The sequence below is a fragment of the Ciona robusta genome, unplaced genomic scaffold (genome assembly GCF_009617815.1).
Source record: "Ciona robusta unplaced genomic scaffold, ASM961781v2 AP042742.1".
NCBI lineage: Eukaryota > Metazoa > Chordata > Ascidiacea > Phlebobranchia > Cionidae > Ciona > Ciona robusta.
This window is the reverse complement of record NW_028323121.1, coordinates 198924-220339: the sequence shown is the minus strand read 5'-3', so window position 1 is coordinate 220339 and position 21416 is coordinate 198924. Positions and strand designations below refer to the sequence as shown.

The 21416-nt window shown below is 35.2% G+C and overlaps 2 protein-coding genes across 2 annotated transcripts; one reads left to right on the top strand and one right to left on the bottom strand.

Annotated features, from left to right (window-relative positions):
- The first annotated feature begins 9096 nt into the window (after nt 1-9096).
- Nucleotides 9097-11658, top strand: LOC149723809 (uncharacterized). The gene is made up of 3 exons (XM_089893429.1): nt 9097-9889; nt 9948-10022; nt 10077-11658. Exons 1-3 carry the CDS (start codon nt 9714-9716, stop codon nt 10354-10356), a joined length of 531 nt encoding a protein of 176 aa, XP_089749555.1. The 5' UTR covers nt 9097-9713; the 3' UTR covers nt 10357-11658.
- A 2007-nt stretch (nt 11659-13665) lies between these two features.
- Nucleotides 13666-16143, bottom strand: LOC149723808 (uncharacterized). The gene is made up of 6 exons (XM_089893426.1): nt 15899-16143; nt 15313-15717; nt 14974-15160; nt 14403-14660; nt 14150-14321; nt 13666-14016 (listed from the first exon to the last, which is right to left on the bottom strand). The coding sequence occupies exons 2-6, from the start codon at nt 15445-15447 to the stop codon at nt 13731-13733; spliced, it is 1038 nt and encodes a 345-aa protein (XP_089749552.1). The 5' UTR covers nt 15448-15717; nt 15899-16143; the 3' UTR covers nt 13666-13730.
- Nucleotides 16144-21416: the final 5273 nt, after the last annotated feature.

Here is a 21416-nt window from a genome sequence, read left to right as displayed (position 1 = left end):
TAAAATTTTAACGTTAGAACCGCAAAATAATAATACAAATAACGACTTGTAAACATAATAAAGACGTGTAAACAATGTTTACATCACCAAGACGGGATTACACAAGTGACAATAAAACTTTCATTGGGAGAAGCCTTAATTGAAAAAAAAAAACGCTTTAACAAAAATACGAATCTGATTTTACAATGAGATCATTTGTTACCAACAGTGTAGCTGCAAGCTGCGTTAGAAGGGAACAAACCGAAACGTATTATTAAAAAATTAGGACTTGCAGCTGTCTTAAAAACGTAAACAAAGTTTACATCACCAAAACGAGATTACACAAAGAACAGATAAAGCTTGTGAGTATATAAAACTGCTTGTGGGGGCAGTATATTTAAACAATGCCTTTCCTTTAATTAATGTTGATGTGTCTAAAAGAATGAAGGAAACTGATTTAATTTTTGTATGGCCTATGTGATTGCTGGATGTTCATGCGTAGGTGTGGTAATGTGTGTAAATAAAATTGCAACGTATTATTATACCGTTAATGTGTGCAACCTTGTGGCCATAATGAATTTGTAAAACATAACTGAAGCAATAAAAATATCTCTAGTCTTAATATGCAGTTCGGTCTTGAAACAGAATTGTGATGCATTGAACTTTTTTGATTTTAGGTTTGGCAGAACCCTGTTGTTTATATAGCCTAATGCTTGATCCATATTATTACAGAGACAGTAGGCTTTTACTTCTCTGGAAAGCCGAAAAAATCCGCAACAGTATCGAAGTACCAAAGCGTATGGGGATGGCCTACGGGTTGGAGGCCGGGGTTTGGAGTAAAGAAAATCTTCGAACAGCTATGACGCAGGGGTTTTGTTCAAGTCAAGTAAAGCCACCCAAAAGGTTAGCGCAACGCAACAAGTAGATGATATTTTGGCAGATCCTTTTTGCTTACATGAGTTCGAAATAACGGAAACAGAAGCAGAATACAACTTTCGCAGAATATAACGCAACGCAACAAAAAATGTTAATATGCAAGACCACTTTTGCTTACACGCATTCCAACTATCGTGAACCACCACCACATCAAAGTAATGAAATTTTATTTTAGAAAATAATGATGGCCGTTTTAACGAATTTTTAGAACGGAATCATGGAATTTTCAGCGAGCCGCTTGATAACCGAAGACAGACCAACTTTTGACAAATGCCAATAAACCGCAATGCGTTGTACATTCGTCTCTTCAAAATCTGGCTGAGGGTTATGTGTTTAGAATTAATTTGGCTGGGGCGTATGTTTTGGATAATTTTATGACATGAATTAGTGCTTGTTTTATATAAGGTCAATAAAAAACGTCTCCTGTTCTTACGATGTTTAAAATTTTAACGTTAGAACCGCAAAATAATAATACAAATAACGACTTGTAAACATAATAAAGACGTGTAAACAATGTTTACATCACCAAGACGGGATTACACAAGTAACAATAAAACTTTCATTGGGAGAAGCCTTAATTGAAAAAAAAACGCTTTAACAAAAATACGAATCTGATTTTACAATGAGATCATTTGTTACCAACAGTGTAGCAGCTGCAAGCTGCGTTAGAAGGGAACAAACCGAAACGTAGTATTAAAAAATTAGGACTTGCAGCTGTCTTAAAAACGTAAACAAAGTTTACATCACCAAAACGAGATTACACAAAGAACAGATAAAGCTTGTGAGTATATAAAACTGCTTGTGGGGGCAGTATATTTAAACAATGCCTTTCCTTTAATTAATGTTGATGTGTCTAAAAGAATGAAGGAAACTGATTTAATTTTTGTATGGCCTATGTGATTGCTGGATGTTCATGCGTAGGTGTGGTAATGTGTGTAAATAAAATTGCAACGTATTATTATACCGTTAATGTGTGCAACCTTGTGGCCATAATGAATTTGTAAAACATAACTGAAGCAATAAAAATATCTCTAGTCTTAATATGCAGTTCGGTCTTGAAACAGAATTGTGATGCATTGAACTTTTTTGATTTTAGGTTTGGCAGAACCCTGTTGTTTATTTAGCCTAATGCTTGATCCATATTATTACAGAGACAGTAGGCTTTTACTTCTCTGGAAAGCCGAAAAAATCCGCAACAGTATCGAAGTACCAAAGCGTATGGGGATGGCCTACGGGTTGGAGGCCGGGGTTTGGAGTAAAGAAAATCTTCGAACAGCTATGACGCAGGGGTTTTGTTCAAGTCAAGTAAAGCCACCCAAAAGGTTAGCGCAACGCAACAAGTAGATGATATTTTGGCAGATCCTTTTTGCTTACATGAGTTCGAAATAACGGAAACAGAAGCAGAATACAACTTTCGCAGAATATAACGCAACAAAAAATGTTAATATGCAAGACCGCTTTTGCTTACACGCATTCCAACTATCGTGAACCACCACCACATCAAAGTAATGAAATTTTATTTTAGAAAATAATGATGGCCGTTTTAACGAATTTTTAGAACGGAATCATGGAATTTTCAGCGAGCCGCTTGATAACCGAAGACAGACCAACTTTTGACAAATGCCAATAAACCGCAATGCGTTGTACATTCGTCTCTTCAAAATCTGGCTGAGGGTTATGTGTTTAGAATTAATTTGGCTGGGGCGTATGTTTTGGATAATTTTATGACATGAATTAGTGCTTGTTTTATATAAGGTCAATAAAAAACGTCTCCTGTTCTTACGATGTTTAAAATTTTAACGTTAGAACCGCAAAATAATAATACAAATAACGACTTGTAAACATAATAAAGACGTGTAAACAATGTTTACATCACCAAGACGGGATTACACAAGTGACAATAAAACTTTCATTGGGAGAAGCCTTAATCGAAAAAAAAAAACGCTTTAACAAAAATACGAATCCGATTTTACAATGAGATCATTTGTTACCAACAGTGTAGCTGCAAGCTGCGTTAGAAGGGAACAAACCGAAACATATTATTAAAAAATTAGGACTTGCAGTTATCTTAAAAACGTAAACAAAGTTTACATCACCAAAACGAGATTACACAAAGAACGGATAAAGCTTCTGCCATTGAGTATATAATAGTGCTTGTGGGGGCAGTACATTTAAACAATGTGTTTCCTGTAATCACTGTTGACGTGTCGAATGGAGGAAACTGATTTAGCTTTTGTGTGGCCTAATGTTATTGCTGGATGTTCATGTGTAGGTGTGGTAATGTTGTTACACCGTTAATATGTGTGCAACCTTGTGGCCATAATATATTTGTAAAAACATAACAGAAGCAATAGAAACATCTAGTCTCAAAACGCAGTTCATGGTCTTGAAACAGGATTGTGATGCATTGAACTTTTGATTTTGGGTTTGGCAGAACCCTGTTGTTTATGCAGCCTAATGCTGGTTCCATATTATTACGGAGACAGAGTAGGCTTTCACTTCTCTGGAAAGCCGAGCTTGATTGCTTTATGGATGGCAATGCTAACATCTGTGCTCAATAGTGTCGGTGAAATGCTGGAATATGCTGACTCGGCATATATTCATACCTAACGTTAAACACGAAAAACTGGCTTTTTTATAAAAAAAATGGGCAGTAGGTATTTTAGTGAGACATAATGAACATTCTAATACAAAGAAAGCGCTTATACCAAACTAATAAGAAAAAAAGTGCTGAGTCAGCATGTTATGTAGCTACGTTCAATCGAAAATTGAAAGATATAGGGTCTATGTTTTACAAATTTTCTTTATACGGTTTTGAAAAAGAAGCATTCTTCATTAATACCAAATCAGAAATACAATTTGAGTATTCTTTACTTTTTCGGAAGCTAGAAACGATCAAAGTTGAGTGGTATTTTCTTAATGGGAAATCCCATACAAAAATGCGCCACGGCCTATTTATTTTACTCCAGCGGTCGAATTTGCGGTTTTGAAACTCATTTTTTTTCGTTGCCCCTTCAAAAGTAAAAAGTACTAAAATGAAATTGGTAAAATGCAATTACCCCCTTTTCGGTTGGAAACCTCATTAATTAACCTGGCGGTGCAATATGCATTGGTTCTGCTTGTTTGTATGGACTACACAAGCTACTCTCTGGTAAGAAGCACCATGGGACAACTCTTTGTCTTCCCGATTAAACATACACCCACTGTTGAAGCAGCGACGAGCCTTGAACCCATAACCTCTAGGTTAGAAGAAGCAGGCACGCTCTGTGCCACAGCACCAGACATGATAACTAATATCCTTTAAAGCCTCACATCCATACTTTGTTTTCAGCCATATTACAAAGTTCCTAGCAGTGGAAATTGTTATGGAGAAAAACCTTTGTCTTTCCAGATGTTCGTAGTTGTTACACGCTGTGTTTAGATGTTCGTAGTTGTTACACGCTGTATTTTTTACATAGAGATCGGGGCCCATAGAGATGGAGGTCGGGTGCAGTGGAGTAAATGTTGGGGGTCGGAGCCATGAAAGTGAAAAATGTACAGTCGGTATCGGTGAGACGCAATGAAAACATTCTAATACAAAAAGTGCTTCAAACAAACTAATAGGAAAAAGTGCTGATTCACCCAGCATATTATGTAGCTACGTTCAATCGAAAGTTAAAATATAATAAAGTCTATGTTTGACACTGTTTTTAGAAGAGTGGTTTGGATGTTAAAGTTTAGGAATAAAAATTTCAGCTGTTCCACCACGCACCCATGGGGTCGCTTTGTATGCGTGATCGTTAGTTGTTCACAGGAGAACCTTCGCAGTGCAAAGGTGTAAAAACAGTGGAGACGTTAACCAACTTCAACAATGCCATATTGTAGCAGTATATTATCACAAGCACACCTCTGTCTTTTCCGATGTCCGTACTATTTTGTCTGAAACAAGAACCAGTGATGCAAAAATCGCTATGAAAAAGATACGATTTCAGCAGTGAGATTAAGTAGCGGCAAGCAACGTTAAAACCGCAAAATAATAATACAAATAACGACTTGTAAACATAATAAAGAGTAAACAATGTTTACATCACCAAGACGGGATTACACAAGTGACAAACTAAACTTTCATTGGGAGAAGCAGTAATCTAAAAAAACGCTTTAACAAAGATACGAATCCGATTTTACAATGAGATCATTTGTTACCAACAGTGTAGCTGCAAGCTGCGTTAGAAGGGAACAAACCGAAACGTATTATTAAAAAATTAGGACTTGCAGTTGTCTTAAAAACGTAAACAAAGTTTACATCACCAAAACGAGATTACACAAAGAACAGATAAAGCTTGTGAGTATATAAAACTGCTTGTGGGGGCATTTAAACAATGCCTTTCCTTTAATTAATGTTGATGTGTCTAAAAGAATGAAGGAAACTGATTTAATTTTTGTATGGCCTATGTGATTGCTGGATGTTCATGTGTAGGTGTGGTAATGTGTGTAAATAAAATTGCAACGTATTATTATACCGTTAATATGTGTGCAACCTTGTGGCCATAATGAATTTGTAAAACATAACTGAAGCAATAGAAATATCTCTAGTCTTAATATGCAGTTCGGTCTTGAAACAGAATTGTGATGCATTGAACTTTTTTGATTTTAGGTTTGGCAGAACCCTGTTGTTTATATAGCCTAATGCTTGATCCATATTATTACAGAGACAGTAGGCTTTTACTTCTCTGGAAAGCCGAAAAAATCCGCAACAGTATCGAAGTACCAAAGCGTATGGGGATGGCCTACGGGTTGGAGGCCGGGGTTTGGAGTAAAGAAAATCTTCGAACAGCTATGACGCAGGGGTTTTGTTCAAGTCAAGTAAAGCCACCCGAAAGGTTAGCGCAACGCAACAAGTAGATGATATTTTGGCAGATCCTTTTTGCTTACATGAGTTCGAAATAACGGAAACAGAAGCAGAATACAACTTTCGCAGAATATAACGCAACGCAACAAAAAATGTTAATATGCAAGACCGCTTTTGCTTACACGCATTCCAACTATCGTGAACCACCACCACATCAAAGTAATGAAATTTTATTTTAGAAAATAATGATGGCCGTTTTAACGAATTTTTAGAACGGAATCATGGAATTTTCAGCGAGCCGCTTGATAACCGAAGACAGACCAACTTTTGACAAATGCCAATAAACCGCAATGCGTTGTACATTCGTCTCTTCAAAATCTGGCTGAGGGTTATGTGTTTAGAATTAATTTGGCTGGGGCGTATGTTTTGGATAATTTTATGACATGAATTAGTGCTTGTTTTATATAAGGTCAATAAAAAACGTCTCCTGTTCTTACGATGTTTAAAATTTTAACGTTAGAACCGCAAAATAATAATACAAATAACGACTTGTAAACATAATAAAGACGTGTAAACAATGTTTACATCACCAAGACGGGATTACACAAGTGACAATAAAACTTTCATTGGGAGAAGCCTTAATTGAAAAAAAAACGCTTTAACAAAAATACGAATCTGATTTTACAATGAGATCATTTGTTACCAACAGTGTAGCTGCAAGCTGCGTTAGAAGGGAACAAACCGAAACGTATTATTAAAAAATTAAGGACTTGCAGCTGTCTTAAAAACGTAAACAAAGTTTACATCACCAAAACGAGATTACACAAAGAACAGATAAAGCTTGTGAGTATATAAAACTGCTTGTGGGGGCAGTATATTTAAACAATGCCTTTCCTTTAATTAATGTTGATGTGTCTAAAAGAATGAAGGAAACTGATTTAATTTTTGTATGGCCTATGTGATTGCTGGATGTTCATGTGTAGGTGTGGTAATGTGTGTAAATAAAATTGCAACGTATTATTATACCGTTAATATGTGTGCAACCTTGTGGCCATAATGAATTTGTAAAACATAACTGAAGCAATAGAAATATCTAGTCTTAATATGCAGTTCGGTCTTGAAACAGAATTGTGATGCATTGAACTTTTGATTTTAGGTTTGGCAGAACCCTGTTGTTTATATAGCCTAATGCTTGATCCATATTATTACAGAGACAGTAGGCTTTCACTTCTCTGGAAAGCCGAAAAAATCCGCAACAGTATCGAAGTACCAAAGCGTATGGGGATGGCCTACGGGTTGGAGGCCGGGGTTTGGAGTAAAGAAAATCTTCGAACAGCTATGACGCAGGGGTTTTGTTCAAGTCAAGTAAAGCCACCCAAAAGGTTAGCGCAACGCAACAAGTAGATTATATTTTGGCAGATCCTTTTTGCTTACATGAGTTCGAAATAACGGAAACAGAAGCAGAATACAACTTTCGCAGAATATAACGCAACGCAACAAAAAATGTTAATATGCAAGACCGCTTTTGCTTACACTCATTCCAACTATCGTGAACCACCACCACATCAAAGTAATGAAATTTTATTTTAGAAAATAATGATGGCCGTTTTAACGAATTTTTAGAACGGAATCATGGAATTTTCAGCGAGCCGCTTGATAACCGAAGGCAGACCAACTTTTGACAAATGCCAATAAACCGCAATGCGTTGTACATTCGTCTCTTCAAAATCTGGTTGAGGGTTATGTGTTTAGAATTAATTTGGCTGGGGCGTATGTTTTGGATAATTTTATGACATGAATTAGTGCTTGTTTTATATAAGGTCAATAAAAAACGTCTCCTGTTCTTACGATGTTTAAAATTTTAACGTTAGAACCGCAAAATAATAATACAAATAACGACTTGTAAACATAATAAAGACGTGTAAACAATGTTTACATCACCAAGACGGGATTACACAAGTGACAATAAAACTTTCATTGGGAGAAGCCTTAAACGAAAAAAAAAACGCTTTAACAAAAATACGAATCCGATTTTACAATGAGATCATTTGTTACCAACAGTGTAGCTGCAAGCTGCGTTAGAAGGGAACAAACCGAAACGTATTATTAAAAAATTAGGACTTGCAGTTATCTTAAAAACGTAAACAAAGTTTACATCACCAACACGAGATTACACAAAGAACGGATAAAGCTTCTGCCATTGAGTATATAATACTGCTTGGGGGGGGGGCAGTACATTTAAACAATGTGTTTCCTGTAATCACTGTTGACGTGTCCAAAAGAATGGAGGAAACTGATTTAGCTTTTGTGTGGCCTAATGTTATGCTGGATGTTCATGTGTAGGTGTGGTAATGTTGTTACACCGTTAATATGTGTGCAACCTTGTGGCCTAATATGTGTGCAACCTTGTGGCCATAATATATTTGTAAAAACATAACAGAAGCAATAGAAACATCTAGTCTCAAAACGCAGTTCATGGTCTTGAAACAGGATTGTGATGCATTGAACTTTTGATTTTGGGTTTGGCAGAACCCTATTGTTTATGCAGCCTAATGCTGGTTCCATATTATTACGGAGACAGAGTAGGCTTTCACTTCTCTGGAAAGCCGAGCTTGATTGCTTTATGGATGGCAATGCTAACATCTGTGCTCAATAGTGTCGGTGAAATGCCGGAATATGCTGACTCGACATATATTCATACCTAACGTTAAACACGAAAAACTGGCTTTTTTATAAAAAAAAATGGGCAGTAGGTATTTTAGTGAGACATAATGAACATTCTAATACAAAGAAAGCGCTTATACCAAACTAATAAGAAAAAAGTGCTGAGTCAGCATGTTATGTAGCTACGTTCAATCGAAAATTGAAAGATATAGGGTCTATGTTTTACAAATTTTCTTTATACGGTTTTGAAAAAGAAGCATTCTCCATTAATACCAAATCAGAAATACAATTTGAGTATTCTTTACTTTTTCGGAAGCTGGAAACGATCAAAGTTAAGTGGTATTTTCTTAATGGGAAATCCCATACAAAAATGCGCCACGGCCTATTTATTTTACTCTAGCGGTCGAATTTGCGGTTTTAAAACTCATTTTTTTTCGTTGCCCCTTCAAAAGTAAAAAGTACTAAAATGGAATTGGTAAAATGCAATTACCCCCTTTTCGGTTGGAAACCTCGTTAATTAACCTGGCGGTGCAATATGCATTGGTTCTGCTTGTTTGTATGGACTACACAGTTAAAGCTACTCTCTGGTAAGAAGCACCATGGGACAACTCTTTGTCTTCCCGATTAAACATACACCCACTGTTGAAGCAGCGACGAGCCTTGAACCCATAACCTCTAGGTTAGCCCTGTATGCAAAGGGGTTTGTAGTTGAGGTTTATCAAATCAATGAATTTCATTAAGTGCGATATTGCTTTAAAGAATCCATTATGTGAAAACATGTTTTGTCTTGATGGCAACTTCGGCCTTGTACGGAGAAAGGCTTCTGGGACTCAAAGCCTGGCCCCACATCATGTTAACAGAATTTTTTTGAATAGTGAAGATGTTCAAACCTACTTATCTAGCTACACAGATACAGTTCCAAAGCTCAAAAATTAATATGAACATAATATTATAACATTACTTAATAGGCATCTTACAGTCCAAGGCGTAAAAATGGATTTGGTTTAACGGAGGGGGAAACGGTGGAACGACTTTGGTCATACTTAAGAAAATTTAAAAACATAACAAAGGAAATGAAACCTGAACACAGAACTGACATGCTTACGGATGCTTTAATACATTATGGATTGAAGCTTAAATTAAAAGCTTTATTATTATACCTCACGGTGTCGTATGTAGTATTACAGTTTTCTTTACAGGTACTACTTTAACCCAAAAACTAAAAAAAGGCTCAGGCTGTTTATTCCTATTCAAAGTTAGTATTGGACAACATGATTTCATGGCATCCAGGTTTTAAATACGTTAAATGGTATTATTCCTTCACTGTTTAATGCTTTGTTCTTCTTATAAAGGTAATATAAGCCAATGTGATATACAAGATATTGTGGATAGAGAAGAATTTCGGGCCAATCCGGTTACATCAAATACGTTAACAAATGTTGAGGACTGTGTTTTCAAAATGAATGAACTTAAGGAATTAGAGTAATCCTTGTTTAATGTTAATATTTTTAAAATATAAATTATGTTGCTTGATTAACAGAAAACAACTAAGTTTCCTTGAAAAAGAGTCTTCAAAAGAAAATGAAATGTTAAAAATTGCAGCGAAAATTACAAGGTAATAGATATTCTACATTGTAAACCTTTGAGATGTCATTTTATCATCATTCAGGTTGGAACGACAAATTGCCATACTAAAACAAAAATCGGATATACCATTTGAGGAAACTGATGTTCTAATATCTGCTACAGAGAAAAAGCGCTGCAACTTTATTTTTAAACTAAATGCCCAAAACACTGAGCGACTATTTTTGTGCAGCCTAGTTAAAAAGTATCCATGTAAGTACAATATTTTTCCTTTAATGAAAGTACAATTTAAACAAATATTAAATTACTTTATCTGGAAAAGCTGTTTCAAATCGGGTCCTAAAAAATATAAAGCGAGTGGTTAACTTGATGAAGAAGATTATTGCACAGTATAACGAAATGAAAAGTATTCCGTCATTAAAAAGCCCAGTTTCTTTATCTTCTGAACAAGTATTTAAACAAACGTCTGATATTTGGTCTTCATGCCAACCACCCCAAATGACCTCCAATCACAAAATGGTACAATCCTATCTGATGGTTCAGCGAGCAAATGAAGAAATTGATATGGTAAAGAGGGATATGTCAAGCTGCCTTGCATACTATCAAAGTCTGGTAACAATACTTGAGGAAAAACAGAAAATCCCAAATTATAAACATTTAGTGCCATATTTAAGATGTCAACAGTGGCGAATGGAACTTGATCTGAAAAAAACTCTACCATAGCTTTGAACCAATCACTGGGCGGTCAATTACAACTCCAGTGTTGGATGACTTAAATTTTAAAGATATTTGTGAAGATGAACTAGAAGAAGAAATGCAAGAAAACCAATTGGACAAAGAAGATTTATTAGAAAGACTACACGAGTCCAGCGATGACAGTGGCAGTGATGATGACTAATTAAACGTGGCAATAAATTTTATGTTATAATTTATATTTTTTTAATAAATTATACCCTGGTGAAAGTATTGACGAAATGACAATCGAAGTTCTGTATAATTGTACATGGCAATCGAAAGTTATGTTTAAAAATAATAATCTAGTCTAGTGAATGGGTGGTTTTTATTTATTAGTGCGTCCTTCGTTCTTTATAGCAAACGTGCTATTCTTTCAGTTATCGCCTTTGCGGAACGTTCACCGCTTCTTCTATTTGATCGTTGTCGAGAATTTGTCGTTTTAACATTAAAAAGCGTAGGGCAAAACATAACTTGTTGTAAGACCGGCAGTTATAAATGTCATATCGTTAATATTGCTGGAGCGTTCCCGTCCTATTTACGTCGTCCATTATTCATTTCATTAACGTCTTCCGTCCTGTTGTCCCATTTCCCAGAGTCGGCGTCACAGCGCAGATATGTCCCGCTACGATTCCCACGAACCCATTAACTTTCTCAGACGGCCCTAATTTACCGTGTCTCCCATTCCCGCTGTAAGTCGTGACGCTTTTCCCTTTCACTCATTCTAAACTAAACGAAGAAATAGCTTTGGGACGCAAGTATTATTCGAACCGGTTTGCGTTCCGAAATAGTCGTAACCTCTAGTTCACGATTGTTATTTTAAGTGACAAGATAACATTCGCCGACGTATCGTGCCAATGTCAAAGGAAAGATTCCCGGAGATAAATACTTTTGACTGAGGTTTAATTAAAATAAATGTGCTGCTGAAGATTTTATCAGAACTCGTGTGTGATCACGTATGTTTTTTCTATATGCAACTATTATTGCAACCAAGGATTTGATTCCGCCTCATTATTTACGCGTAGAAAGTATTTCCTGTGGCCCGTAGGAAACTCAGAACAAGCTAGTGACGTTGGAGAACTACCAAGGTCCCTCGAACAGTCAGTCATCTATACTGATATGATCCGACTTAATTTGTTCTTGTATGAAGTAGCGCCATTTAGTGGTACATTAGTGTATTATTTCATATTCCTCGAGTCCTTGCAGATTTAACTAGGCGGCTCATAATTTCATTGTGCGTGCCGGCGTGCGTGTCACAAATGAATTTCGTTAACATTCTTTCTATTGTGCGACTGACCAATGTGCAGTTAGGTTAGGAATGGTTCGGCGCGATATAGTCGCGGCTACGCACGTTTGCTAACAGGCATGGAAAAATATTTCTCTTTACAACCAAACTACACCACCATATAGGCTTGCCATACGTTCCGGTTTAGCCGGGACAGTCCAGATTTTAAGGTCCTGTCCCGGCGTCCCGTCCGGTTAACCAGTTTGTCCCGGAATTTAAAATTGCCCACGTGTGGTAATGCATTTTATTAAAAGATAAAATCAAACACTGTTCTTTTAAATATGAAACACTTCACGTTTTTGCGTGTCATCCTTGCGCAAGTGTGTGCGACATCTAGAGGACGATGTTTTAGTCGGCTACCGTGTAAGTGTGTGCGACATCTAGCGGACGGTGTTTTAGTCGGATACCGTGTAAGCGTGTGCGACATCTAGAGGACGGTTTTTTAGTCGGCTACCGTGTAAGTGTGTGCGACTTCTAGCGGACGGTGTTTTAGTCGGCTACCGTGTAAGTCTGTGCGACCTGAATGATTTTATTAAACCTTTAAGTCGATAAGAGAGTATGAATAAATGAACACAACTTACTTTATCCTTGCATGCCGGGAAAAGTAGTCTTTATAACACGGGTGCCTTGTTGCATGCACTTCATGCCCACTTACGAGCTGCCACGTATGTGACCACTACTAGGTCTGAGCAATTACCGTTAAGCGTCTTGCTCAAAGACACACACGTCAGTAATGGAGGCAGCGACAACCCTTGCTTTAAAGAGCTACTTTGCGTTTTTTCAATCGCGGTTTAAGCGCTACTATTTGTTAAAAAAATGTTATTAACGCATATTATTATTATTATTTAATAGCATATATTGTGTTTTTGGACCAAAATTAACGGTTTAATTTTTCGTCATTTTTTATTTATTTACCTGAAATAGAAATGTTATATTTCGGCTGGTGACGTCACAAGTCCTCAAAGTATTGTTGTTGACATACCTACCGTAAGAAGATTTTTTAAGTAGTCAGCGGTAAGATGAATACATTAAAAAGCGTTGCACCTTACGTGCAAGATCCGAGGTATACTGAAGAGGAGATGGCAGCTCGCTCAGCAGAAACGCAAATTTATTGTGAGAGAAGGGAAAATTTAACATGGTTTGTCAGTTGAATTTTTTTAGAATTTAAATTAAATCTAAGTAGTTAGTCCATTTCCAGGTGTAAATGCAGTAATTGTTGTATCATGGATACTTCTGCGGAATGTCAGTGTTGCCAAGAACAGCTGAAAGGTTTAGACAAAATCCAGGAATATAAAGTTGAATGCATAACTTGCAGTGAGGCATTCAAAATTATTGTCCTTAATGTTCATTCTCTAAAAAATGCTTATTGGCGATTCAAAGAAGATGACGAGATTAGAGGAGAATTAAATGAGTACGTTTTTGTAATGTTAAGTTAAGTTTTATTTAATTGAATATATTTTTAGGAAATATAGATACATTGCATATCGCAACTTGAAAGGCCTATTAAACAGATTATTCTTCATTTAAATCGTTTTCTATAATTTGATTGAAGTTCCTCTTTGGTTGGGTGATGAAAGGTTGCATTTAAATGATCAGGTGTGTTGATTTCAGTGAAAAATTGTTGCTCCAACACTTTCATTTGGTTTTTGCGCTCCAAAGAACCTTTCACAACTTTCATGATGTAATCTAAGTAAGCAATAAGTATTATGTAGTTAGTTGATTTTATGATAAAAAGCCCATTAAATCATTAGTGTCACAAAAAACATAATTTAAAACAAAAATGGTATGTATGTACTTCCTGTAATAATTCAATGAACAAAAAGGTGAAGAATAATAATGGTGAAAGGGACTTACTATGCGTGGGATCAGTTTTTTTGTCCTTATTGAGTATGTCCCTTCATTGTGTTTTTTCTTTGGAAACGTTGCATAAAGCTTAGGGTCACCATCACCATCCAAAATGAATTCTCGGTCGCTATTTTCGTTGTAGTGTAATGCCGCCAAAAGTTGTCTGAATATTGCTTTGATTACTAAGAGGCTAGCCACAATTCACATTACAATTAATCAGGCATGCGCGTTGTATCAAATAAATCTAGCCCAAGGTGAATGTGCACAAAATAAGAGTAAAAAGTTAAAGCACACACCTGCAGAGCATGCCTTTATAAGAAAAGGTCTTCATCTTTGGAGAAAATTGTAAAATAAGACTGTGGAAGGATTCGATGCTGCTGGTTTGATGGTCAGTAGAAAGTTTCTTCACATCTTTCAGAAAACGAGTGTTTAATGTAATCTCTTTTAACTTTTTGTATCCAATGTCATCTACAAAAAATATAACTGTATTTACTATTTAATATGTTTGCCATTACTGCAATGATTTCCTTGATACAATGCAGCACATACCTTCGTGCAACCATTTTGTATCCAGTGGGGATTCTTTATGTATACATGAAGGGTAATATTCATTGTCATGACTGTGCCGATTCACAACATGATTGGTCAACGACATCCATTTAGCCAAAACAATATTTTGCTTGGAATCTTCATCCAAGTCAGATGGAGTCGATGCTGGAGCCCAATATAGATGACCAATAATAGATTTAAGCCATGGTCTTAACTCCGGATGCTTGTTGGAAAGAGGCAGGAGTTTTCTTTCTAATCCTGAGCCAATGCAAAAAAACAAGATAAAATAGATACAAAATTAACAATACAAACTTAAGAAACTTTTTAAAGTTTTGATTTACAACAAAATAAAAAGATAACAAGTCCAAAAAGCACTATGCAGGAATGGAATGGGGTTTTGACATGCAATTTAGGATATTATGATATTAAAGTAAATTTTAAAGTAAAAATCAAATCTTAAAAGCCTAATACATTTTAATGTATATGTTGTATAACAGAGTTAGTTGTAAATAAACTGTATCCCACATAATGGCTAAAATTAATAGTTCTAGTTAATGGCTGTAATATTAACCTTTGGCTAAGTGCCAGACATCGTAATGATGAACAATGTCATTTTGCTCTTCTCTGATATATTTTGCAATTTGTAGGTGACGGTCAGTAATAACAGTATGTGGTCTTAAATCATATTGTTGCAGATCTTCTAGACATCTTATGAACCCTTGCTTCTCCATTGCATTAGAATTGCCAACCTCATTGCTCTAGAATGGAAATAAATGTATTCCCAAACAGTAAAAATTAGGAAGGCAAGAAACAGCGCATGTTTCTTGTTGATAAAGGAATGTGGACAGAAGTAACGAATGAGGAACTAACTGTGATAGTCGAAAGGGCAAAGAAAGCAAATGTTACTGACCTGTAAAAGTTGTGTAGAAATTATCTTGTTGATATTCAGCTCTAGAAATGAATATGTGCCAAATTTCGCACAGTGACCTGGAGTGTCTGCTCGCATGTCCCCTCCAATAATGAGTGGTTGCTGCCGGGTTGTCATTGTTTTAATGATGTCCTTCTTCTCATCTTTCCACAATTGAAATACAGCAGGATATGCATTATTGTTTACATATTTATAGTATGTGGATTCTGATATCCAGGTTTAATTAACAGCCTTAAATGCCTGGATTAATTTTGTAGCAGAGATGCCAGCAGCAAGTATCAGTCCCGGCAACAAGATATTCAATGGCTGCTTCCACTCATTGTATGATTGTTGACTTGTCCAAGTTCTGGAGTTACCACAATCTATTTTCATGCATTTTTGATCAACCTAAAGTAGATTGAATTTGCAGTGCATTAGGATAAACTGTCAATGAAAAAGAAGCCCAAAAACAACACAAGAAATACTCTACAGACCTACAGTACTAGTATTTTTATATGGCTAGTTTTAAGGTGTAAATCTTATTATCAGTATGTGACAATGGTTCACAAACAAAAGTAATAAAACTTACTGTTAACCATGTTCCGTTGCACTTATAATCAACTACACAATCTGAGCTACAAATGGAACATGTTTGGAATAATTCATGTAATTTCGACTTTGTGACAACATACTTTGCATCTTGAAGAAAATCATCAGCTGATCTGGATGGATTATTTTCCTTTATGAATACCAATACTATAAAATTCTTTTCTTTGATACTTTTTTGTATAACAGTAATGAATTGGATATAGTACTGTACTTACCTATTTGTTTTTACAGGGCTTGGGAAATAATCAGACTGTTCACTAGCTCTCTTTCAATCACTCTTATTTTTTCCGGGGTATTTGGTTCGTAACAAGGTGGTAGAGATGAAGAGGCATGCCTTTTTCTTTTAACTTTCAAGTAAACACGCTTGGTTTGGGTTCCTATAATTCATTGTCAAATTATTAGCAAGAATGCTGTTTCAGTAGGTACATATTCAGCTGTTCCATAAGGTACATATTCTGCAATAGCACTGAGGATTTTGAATCCTGTGGATTGAATTTTAATTACCCTCCCAACACAAACTAAGACGGATATACTATAATAAACTAGAATAAAGCTGTACGCTGTACCAATTTGTACCCTGTCATGCCGCTTCGCAACATCATTATCTGTAATAAACCTTGATTTTTAAGTTGTGGCTTTGTCTGCGTAGAAACAGAATGATTTTCAGGAGAACACTGAGATTCAACATTTTTTCTTGTGACTTGTAAACATTCCTGTGACTGTGAGCATATAACTTTCTTCACTTTTTCTATGACTGCTTGTTCTTCATCAATATAATCACTACTGGTACTGGTAGTAATAAATTTATCCATGTGATCTGTTGACTCATTGCTGGCTGTGCTATCCCCCAAAATCTACACAATTGCAGAGTAAAACTGTTAAAGTATTAGAAAAATACTAACAGAATGATGCATTTGAATGTAGCTATTGTACAATTGACCTATAAACTTGTATCACTATAATTAACTGCTCATTTTAGATCATTATAGTTTATCTGGAAATAACTGCAATTACATACTATTACATTAGGAAAATGTTACTTACTCGTTTTACTTCTCGTTTTGAGAAAGCACATCTTGTATAGGAATTTAGGTTTTGAAGTGAAGATTTTCTGGATTTGGGGTACACAGATGGAATGGCATCAGAATTCAAAAGTAATTTATCAGCGAAATTCAGGTCAAACTGCATCCGATTTTTAAAATCCGATGACTTAAAATGGTCGCTACAAATACACGATTTTTTCTTAGGGCCATTCCATTTTCGTGTCACTCCAACAAACGTGTTCCACTTTTGTCGCAATTTTTTGTTTTTAGGAAAGTAGTGCAACGAAACTTTCCCCTTTTCCCTTTCAGCATCACAGTGCATTACAACACAAAATGGCTGACTGTAATCTGATTCCAGTAACGATGTTGTAGCCATGTTTTAAAAAGCCTCAGAGCGTTCTGGTGCACAATGCTGCAGTACTCGCGCGAAAAATAAAGGACTTGTGACGTCACGTGGAATTTTGCCAATTTTTCTGACTTAAACAGGCCGATTTTCAAAATTAACCAACAACTCAAAAAGTATTTGTTTTTAGGCAAAATATGGCACCAAAATAGTATCAGCGCCAAATTTTATCTTAGAAAATTCATGTTTTGCTAAAAATAGGTAAAATCGCAAAGTAGCTCTTTAAACTCGGTACCCACTAGCAGGCGCTTAACCACTACACCACAGAGCCGGACGCGTATATTCAGACAAATTTCATTACAGAATAATCAGACAAATTTCATTAAAGAATAACAAGGGAAGTAAAATTTATTTTTGGCATTTGCAAGTGCATGATTACTTCATGATAATACTTACAACAGTAATCACACACCACCCATTCTTCATCTAAATACTTTTCGGATATAAAATAAAAATTTCCACATCCCGAACAGAAATTATTTTGGTCCTTCCTTAAATTTTTTAGTGTAGAAGCAGCTAAAATAAAACAAGGTGCAATTAATGTACTATCTCTCTCATTCCTGGTACTACTAGTTGATAATTTTAGCAGAATCAAATTGTTTTAATTAAAAAAACAGGCGAATAGTTAGGCGTAAAATATGTATTATAAAAGTGGGTTGTAGGTTATCACGGTGTTAATACACCTCGTGCCAGCTTACGAGTTACCATGTATGTTACTTTGTGGGTGATTATTTTTTGGGGGAATTTTTCATTTTGTTATATATGGCTGAAAACTTGGACAACCCATTAGTGACTACGGCACGCTAACCACTTTGCCAGGGCGCCGGACAAACATGATGCCGCTTTTTTGCAGCAATATACTGTTAACATTATTTACTCAGAAAAAAACTTACAAAGTTTAGCTTTTTTAGCTTTTAATGCTTGTTTTTCTTTCCCTCGCTTAAGTACAGTATTGGTTTCTGAAATGGAAGTTTCCAAGCAATAAGTTAAGAAAGACAGAAATTAAGTTTCCACCAGCAACGTTTAGACAAAATAGAAATAGTTGATTATATTTCGTATGATACGCCTGTTAAAACAAGATAGAAGAGTTCTCGTGTTAGAGTAAGGAGAAATTCTATTGTATCGTTTGTCTTATGTTGGCATAAGACGATAACAATTAATTTTCAAGAATTAGGCAAATATATTGCATCAAGTTTAAGATTTTAGGCATATTTTAATGCGGAAAATTGAACCGAAATAACAAGAACAACTGTTTGACAAAAAGGGATCTATATGGCTACTACGTGTCTAATTACTTACTGTTAACAACTTTCGAAGGTACTTCCAAGCCCATGTAACAATCGGGTCACCATCTTCATTTAACTGGAGTTCTTGACTTAATGGAACCAATGTTACATCATCACTTGTGCCACCGCAAAAGAAAGAATTGAAGTTGGGTAAGTATGATGGAAACAGAAAACCAACTCTTACATGGCTAAGACATCATTGAAAGATGCTGGACGATCATCATTCGTGCAAAGTCCAGGATTCACATTTTCTTTCGAACAGCATGATATAGGCATCTCTACTTCATTCAGGGGTTCCAAATTGTTCTCACTGCTACTGCAAAAAACGCCTTGCATTTATCACAATAATAATTCATATCTATTGCTATTATCAGATAAACCAAACATAAACAAGCAATAGCCAAGATTAAAAAAGTTTTAACCTAGATATAACAAATAAACTTAGGAACCCTAACAAAAACTTTGTCCTTAAACAAGATGCTTAACTACGTTAAATACATACATAGGCTTTACAGTAATATCTGCCTCTTTATTAATAATTTCTATGGCATTGCATATTAATAATTTCTTGGCATGCTGCAATGCCATAAGAACTTGGCTTGCGCAATGGTATGCCCTCTGGTAATCCAAACACCCTGAAAGAAGTTTGGTCCTTGTACTTCATTCTTAGCCCTTCTTTTCCAAAAGCAGTAGCTGTTGGTTTGAAGATTTGTTGTTAAAAAAAAAACATTTGATGCCAGCTATGAATTACAGCACTTACAATACTTTTTATTGAAAATATTCTGCACTTCTTTCTGCAATTGTTTGACATCCAGTTTGCGGCTAGTGGAACTATCTAAAATAATTCAGCAATTTATACAATAAAATTTATTGCAGTGGCTGTTTTTTCTACATCTTCCGTAAAACTACAAACCTTCCTATGTAACGGCCGGAAACAAAAACTAGCGGTTTAATTTTTGCGTGAAACATAAACTGAACGTTATAGAGAAACGTTATCGAGGCAATTTTCGTTTCACATGTTTTTATTTTTTACGTCCGCTTGTGGGAAGCATGGAGCTATTAAATAAAAATTATTTCAAAACGGAAATTAACACTGTTCTAACGATATATATATCGAACCTCGCAGCAATTGAAATAAATTTCACCTATCGCATTATAATACATAAATCAACGAACACGAAATTGGTTTTATTACGAAAAAAAATTATACAATTTTCACAAATACGTAATCTACAATACAAAGTGTTATGACGTCAAATATGTAATCTACAATACAAAATATTATGACGTCAAATACGTAATCTACAATACAAAGTATTATGACGTCAAATACGTAATCTACAATACAAAGTGTTATGACGTCAAATACGAAATCTACAATACAAAGTGTTAAGACGTCAAATACGTAATCTACAATACAAAGTGTTATGACGTCATATACGTAATCTACAATACAAAGTGTTATGACGTCAAATACGTAATCTACAATACAAAGTGTTATGACGTCAAATACGTAATCTACAATACAAAGTGTTATGACGTCAAATACGTAATCTACAATACAAAGTGTTTTGACGTCAAATACGTAATCTACAATACAAAGTGTTATGACGTCAAATACGTAATCTACAATACAAAATGTTATGACGTCAAATACGTAATCTACAATACAAAATGTTATGACGTCAAATATGTAATCTACAATACAAAGTGTTATGACGTCAAATACGTAATCTACAATACAAAATATTATGACGTCAAATACGTAATCTACAATACAAAGTGTTATGACGTCAAATATGTAATCTACAATACAAAATATTATGACGTCAAATACGTAATCTACAATACAAAGTGTTATGACGTCAAATACGTAATCTACAATACAAAGTGTTATGACGTCAAATACGAAATCTACAATACAAAGTGTTATGACGTCAAATACGTAATCTACAATACAAAGTGTTATGACGTCAAATACGTAATCTACAATACAAAGTGTTATGACGTCATATACGTAATCTACAATACAAAGTGTTATGACGTCATATACGTAATCTACAATACAAAGTGTTATGACGTCAAATACGTAATCTACAATACAAAATGTTATGACGTCAAATACGTAATCTACAATACAAAGTGTTATGACGTCATATACGAAATCTACAATACAAAGTGTTATGACGTCAAATACGTAATCTACAATACAAAGTGTTATGACGTCATATACGTAATCTACAATACAAAGTGTTATGACGTCAAATACGTAATCTACAATACAAAATGTTATGACGTCAAATACGTAATCTACAATACAAAGTGTTATGACGTCAAATACGTAATCTACAATACAAAGTGTTATGACGTCATATACGTAATCTACAATACAAAGTGTTATGACGTCAAATATGTAATCTACAATACAAAGTGTTATGACGTCAAATACATAATCTACAATACAAAATGTTATGACGTACAATACGTAATCTACAATACAAAAAGTTATGACGTCAAATACGTAATCTACAATACAAAGTGTTATGACGTCATATACGAAATCTACAATACAAAGTGTTATGACGTCAAATACGTAATCTACAATACAAAGTGTTATGACGTCATATACGTAATCTACAATACAAAGTGTTATGACGTCAAATACGTAACCTACAATACAAAATGTTATGACGTCAAATACGTAATCTACAATACAAAGTGTTATGACGTCAAATACGTAATCTACAATACAAAGTGTTATGACGT

Coding starts and splice junctions, on each gene's coding strand:
- LOC149723809 (XM_089893429.1), top strand. CDS start 9,714: ATGGTATTATTCCTTCACTGTTTAATGCTTTGTTCTTCTTATAAAGGT. Junction 9,890..9,947: donor AATGAACTTAAGGAATTAGA/GTAATCCTTGTT, acceptor CTTGATTAACAG/AAAACAACTAAGTTTCCTTG. Junction 10,023..10,076: donor ATTGCAGCGAAAATTACAAG/GTAATAGATATT, acceptor ATCATCATTCAG/GTTGGAACGACAAATTGCCA.
- LOC149723808 (XM_089893426.1), bottom strand. CDS start 15,447: ATGACAACCCGGCAGCAACCACTCATTATTGGAGGGGACATGCGAGCA. Junction 15,161..15,312: donor TTTCTACACAACTTTTACAG/GTCAGTAACATT, acceptor TTTCCATTCTAG/AGCAATGAGGTTGGCAATTC. Junction 14,017..14,149: donor TATAAAGGCATGCTCTGCAG/GTGTGTGCTTTA, acceptor AGCAATATTCAG/ACAACTTTTGGCGGCATTAC.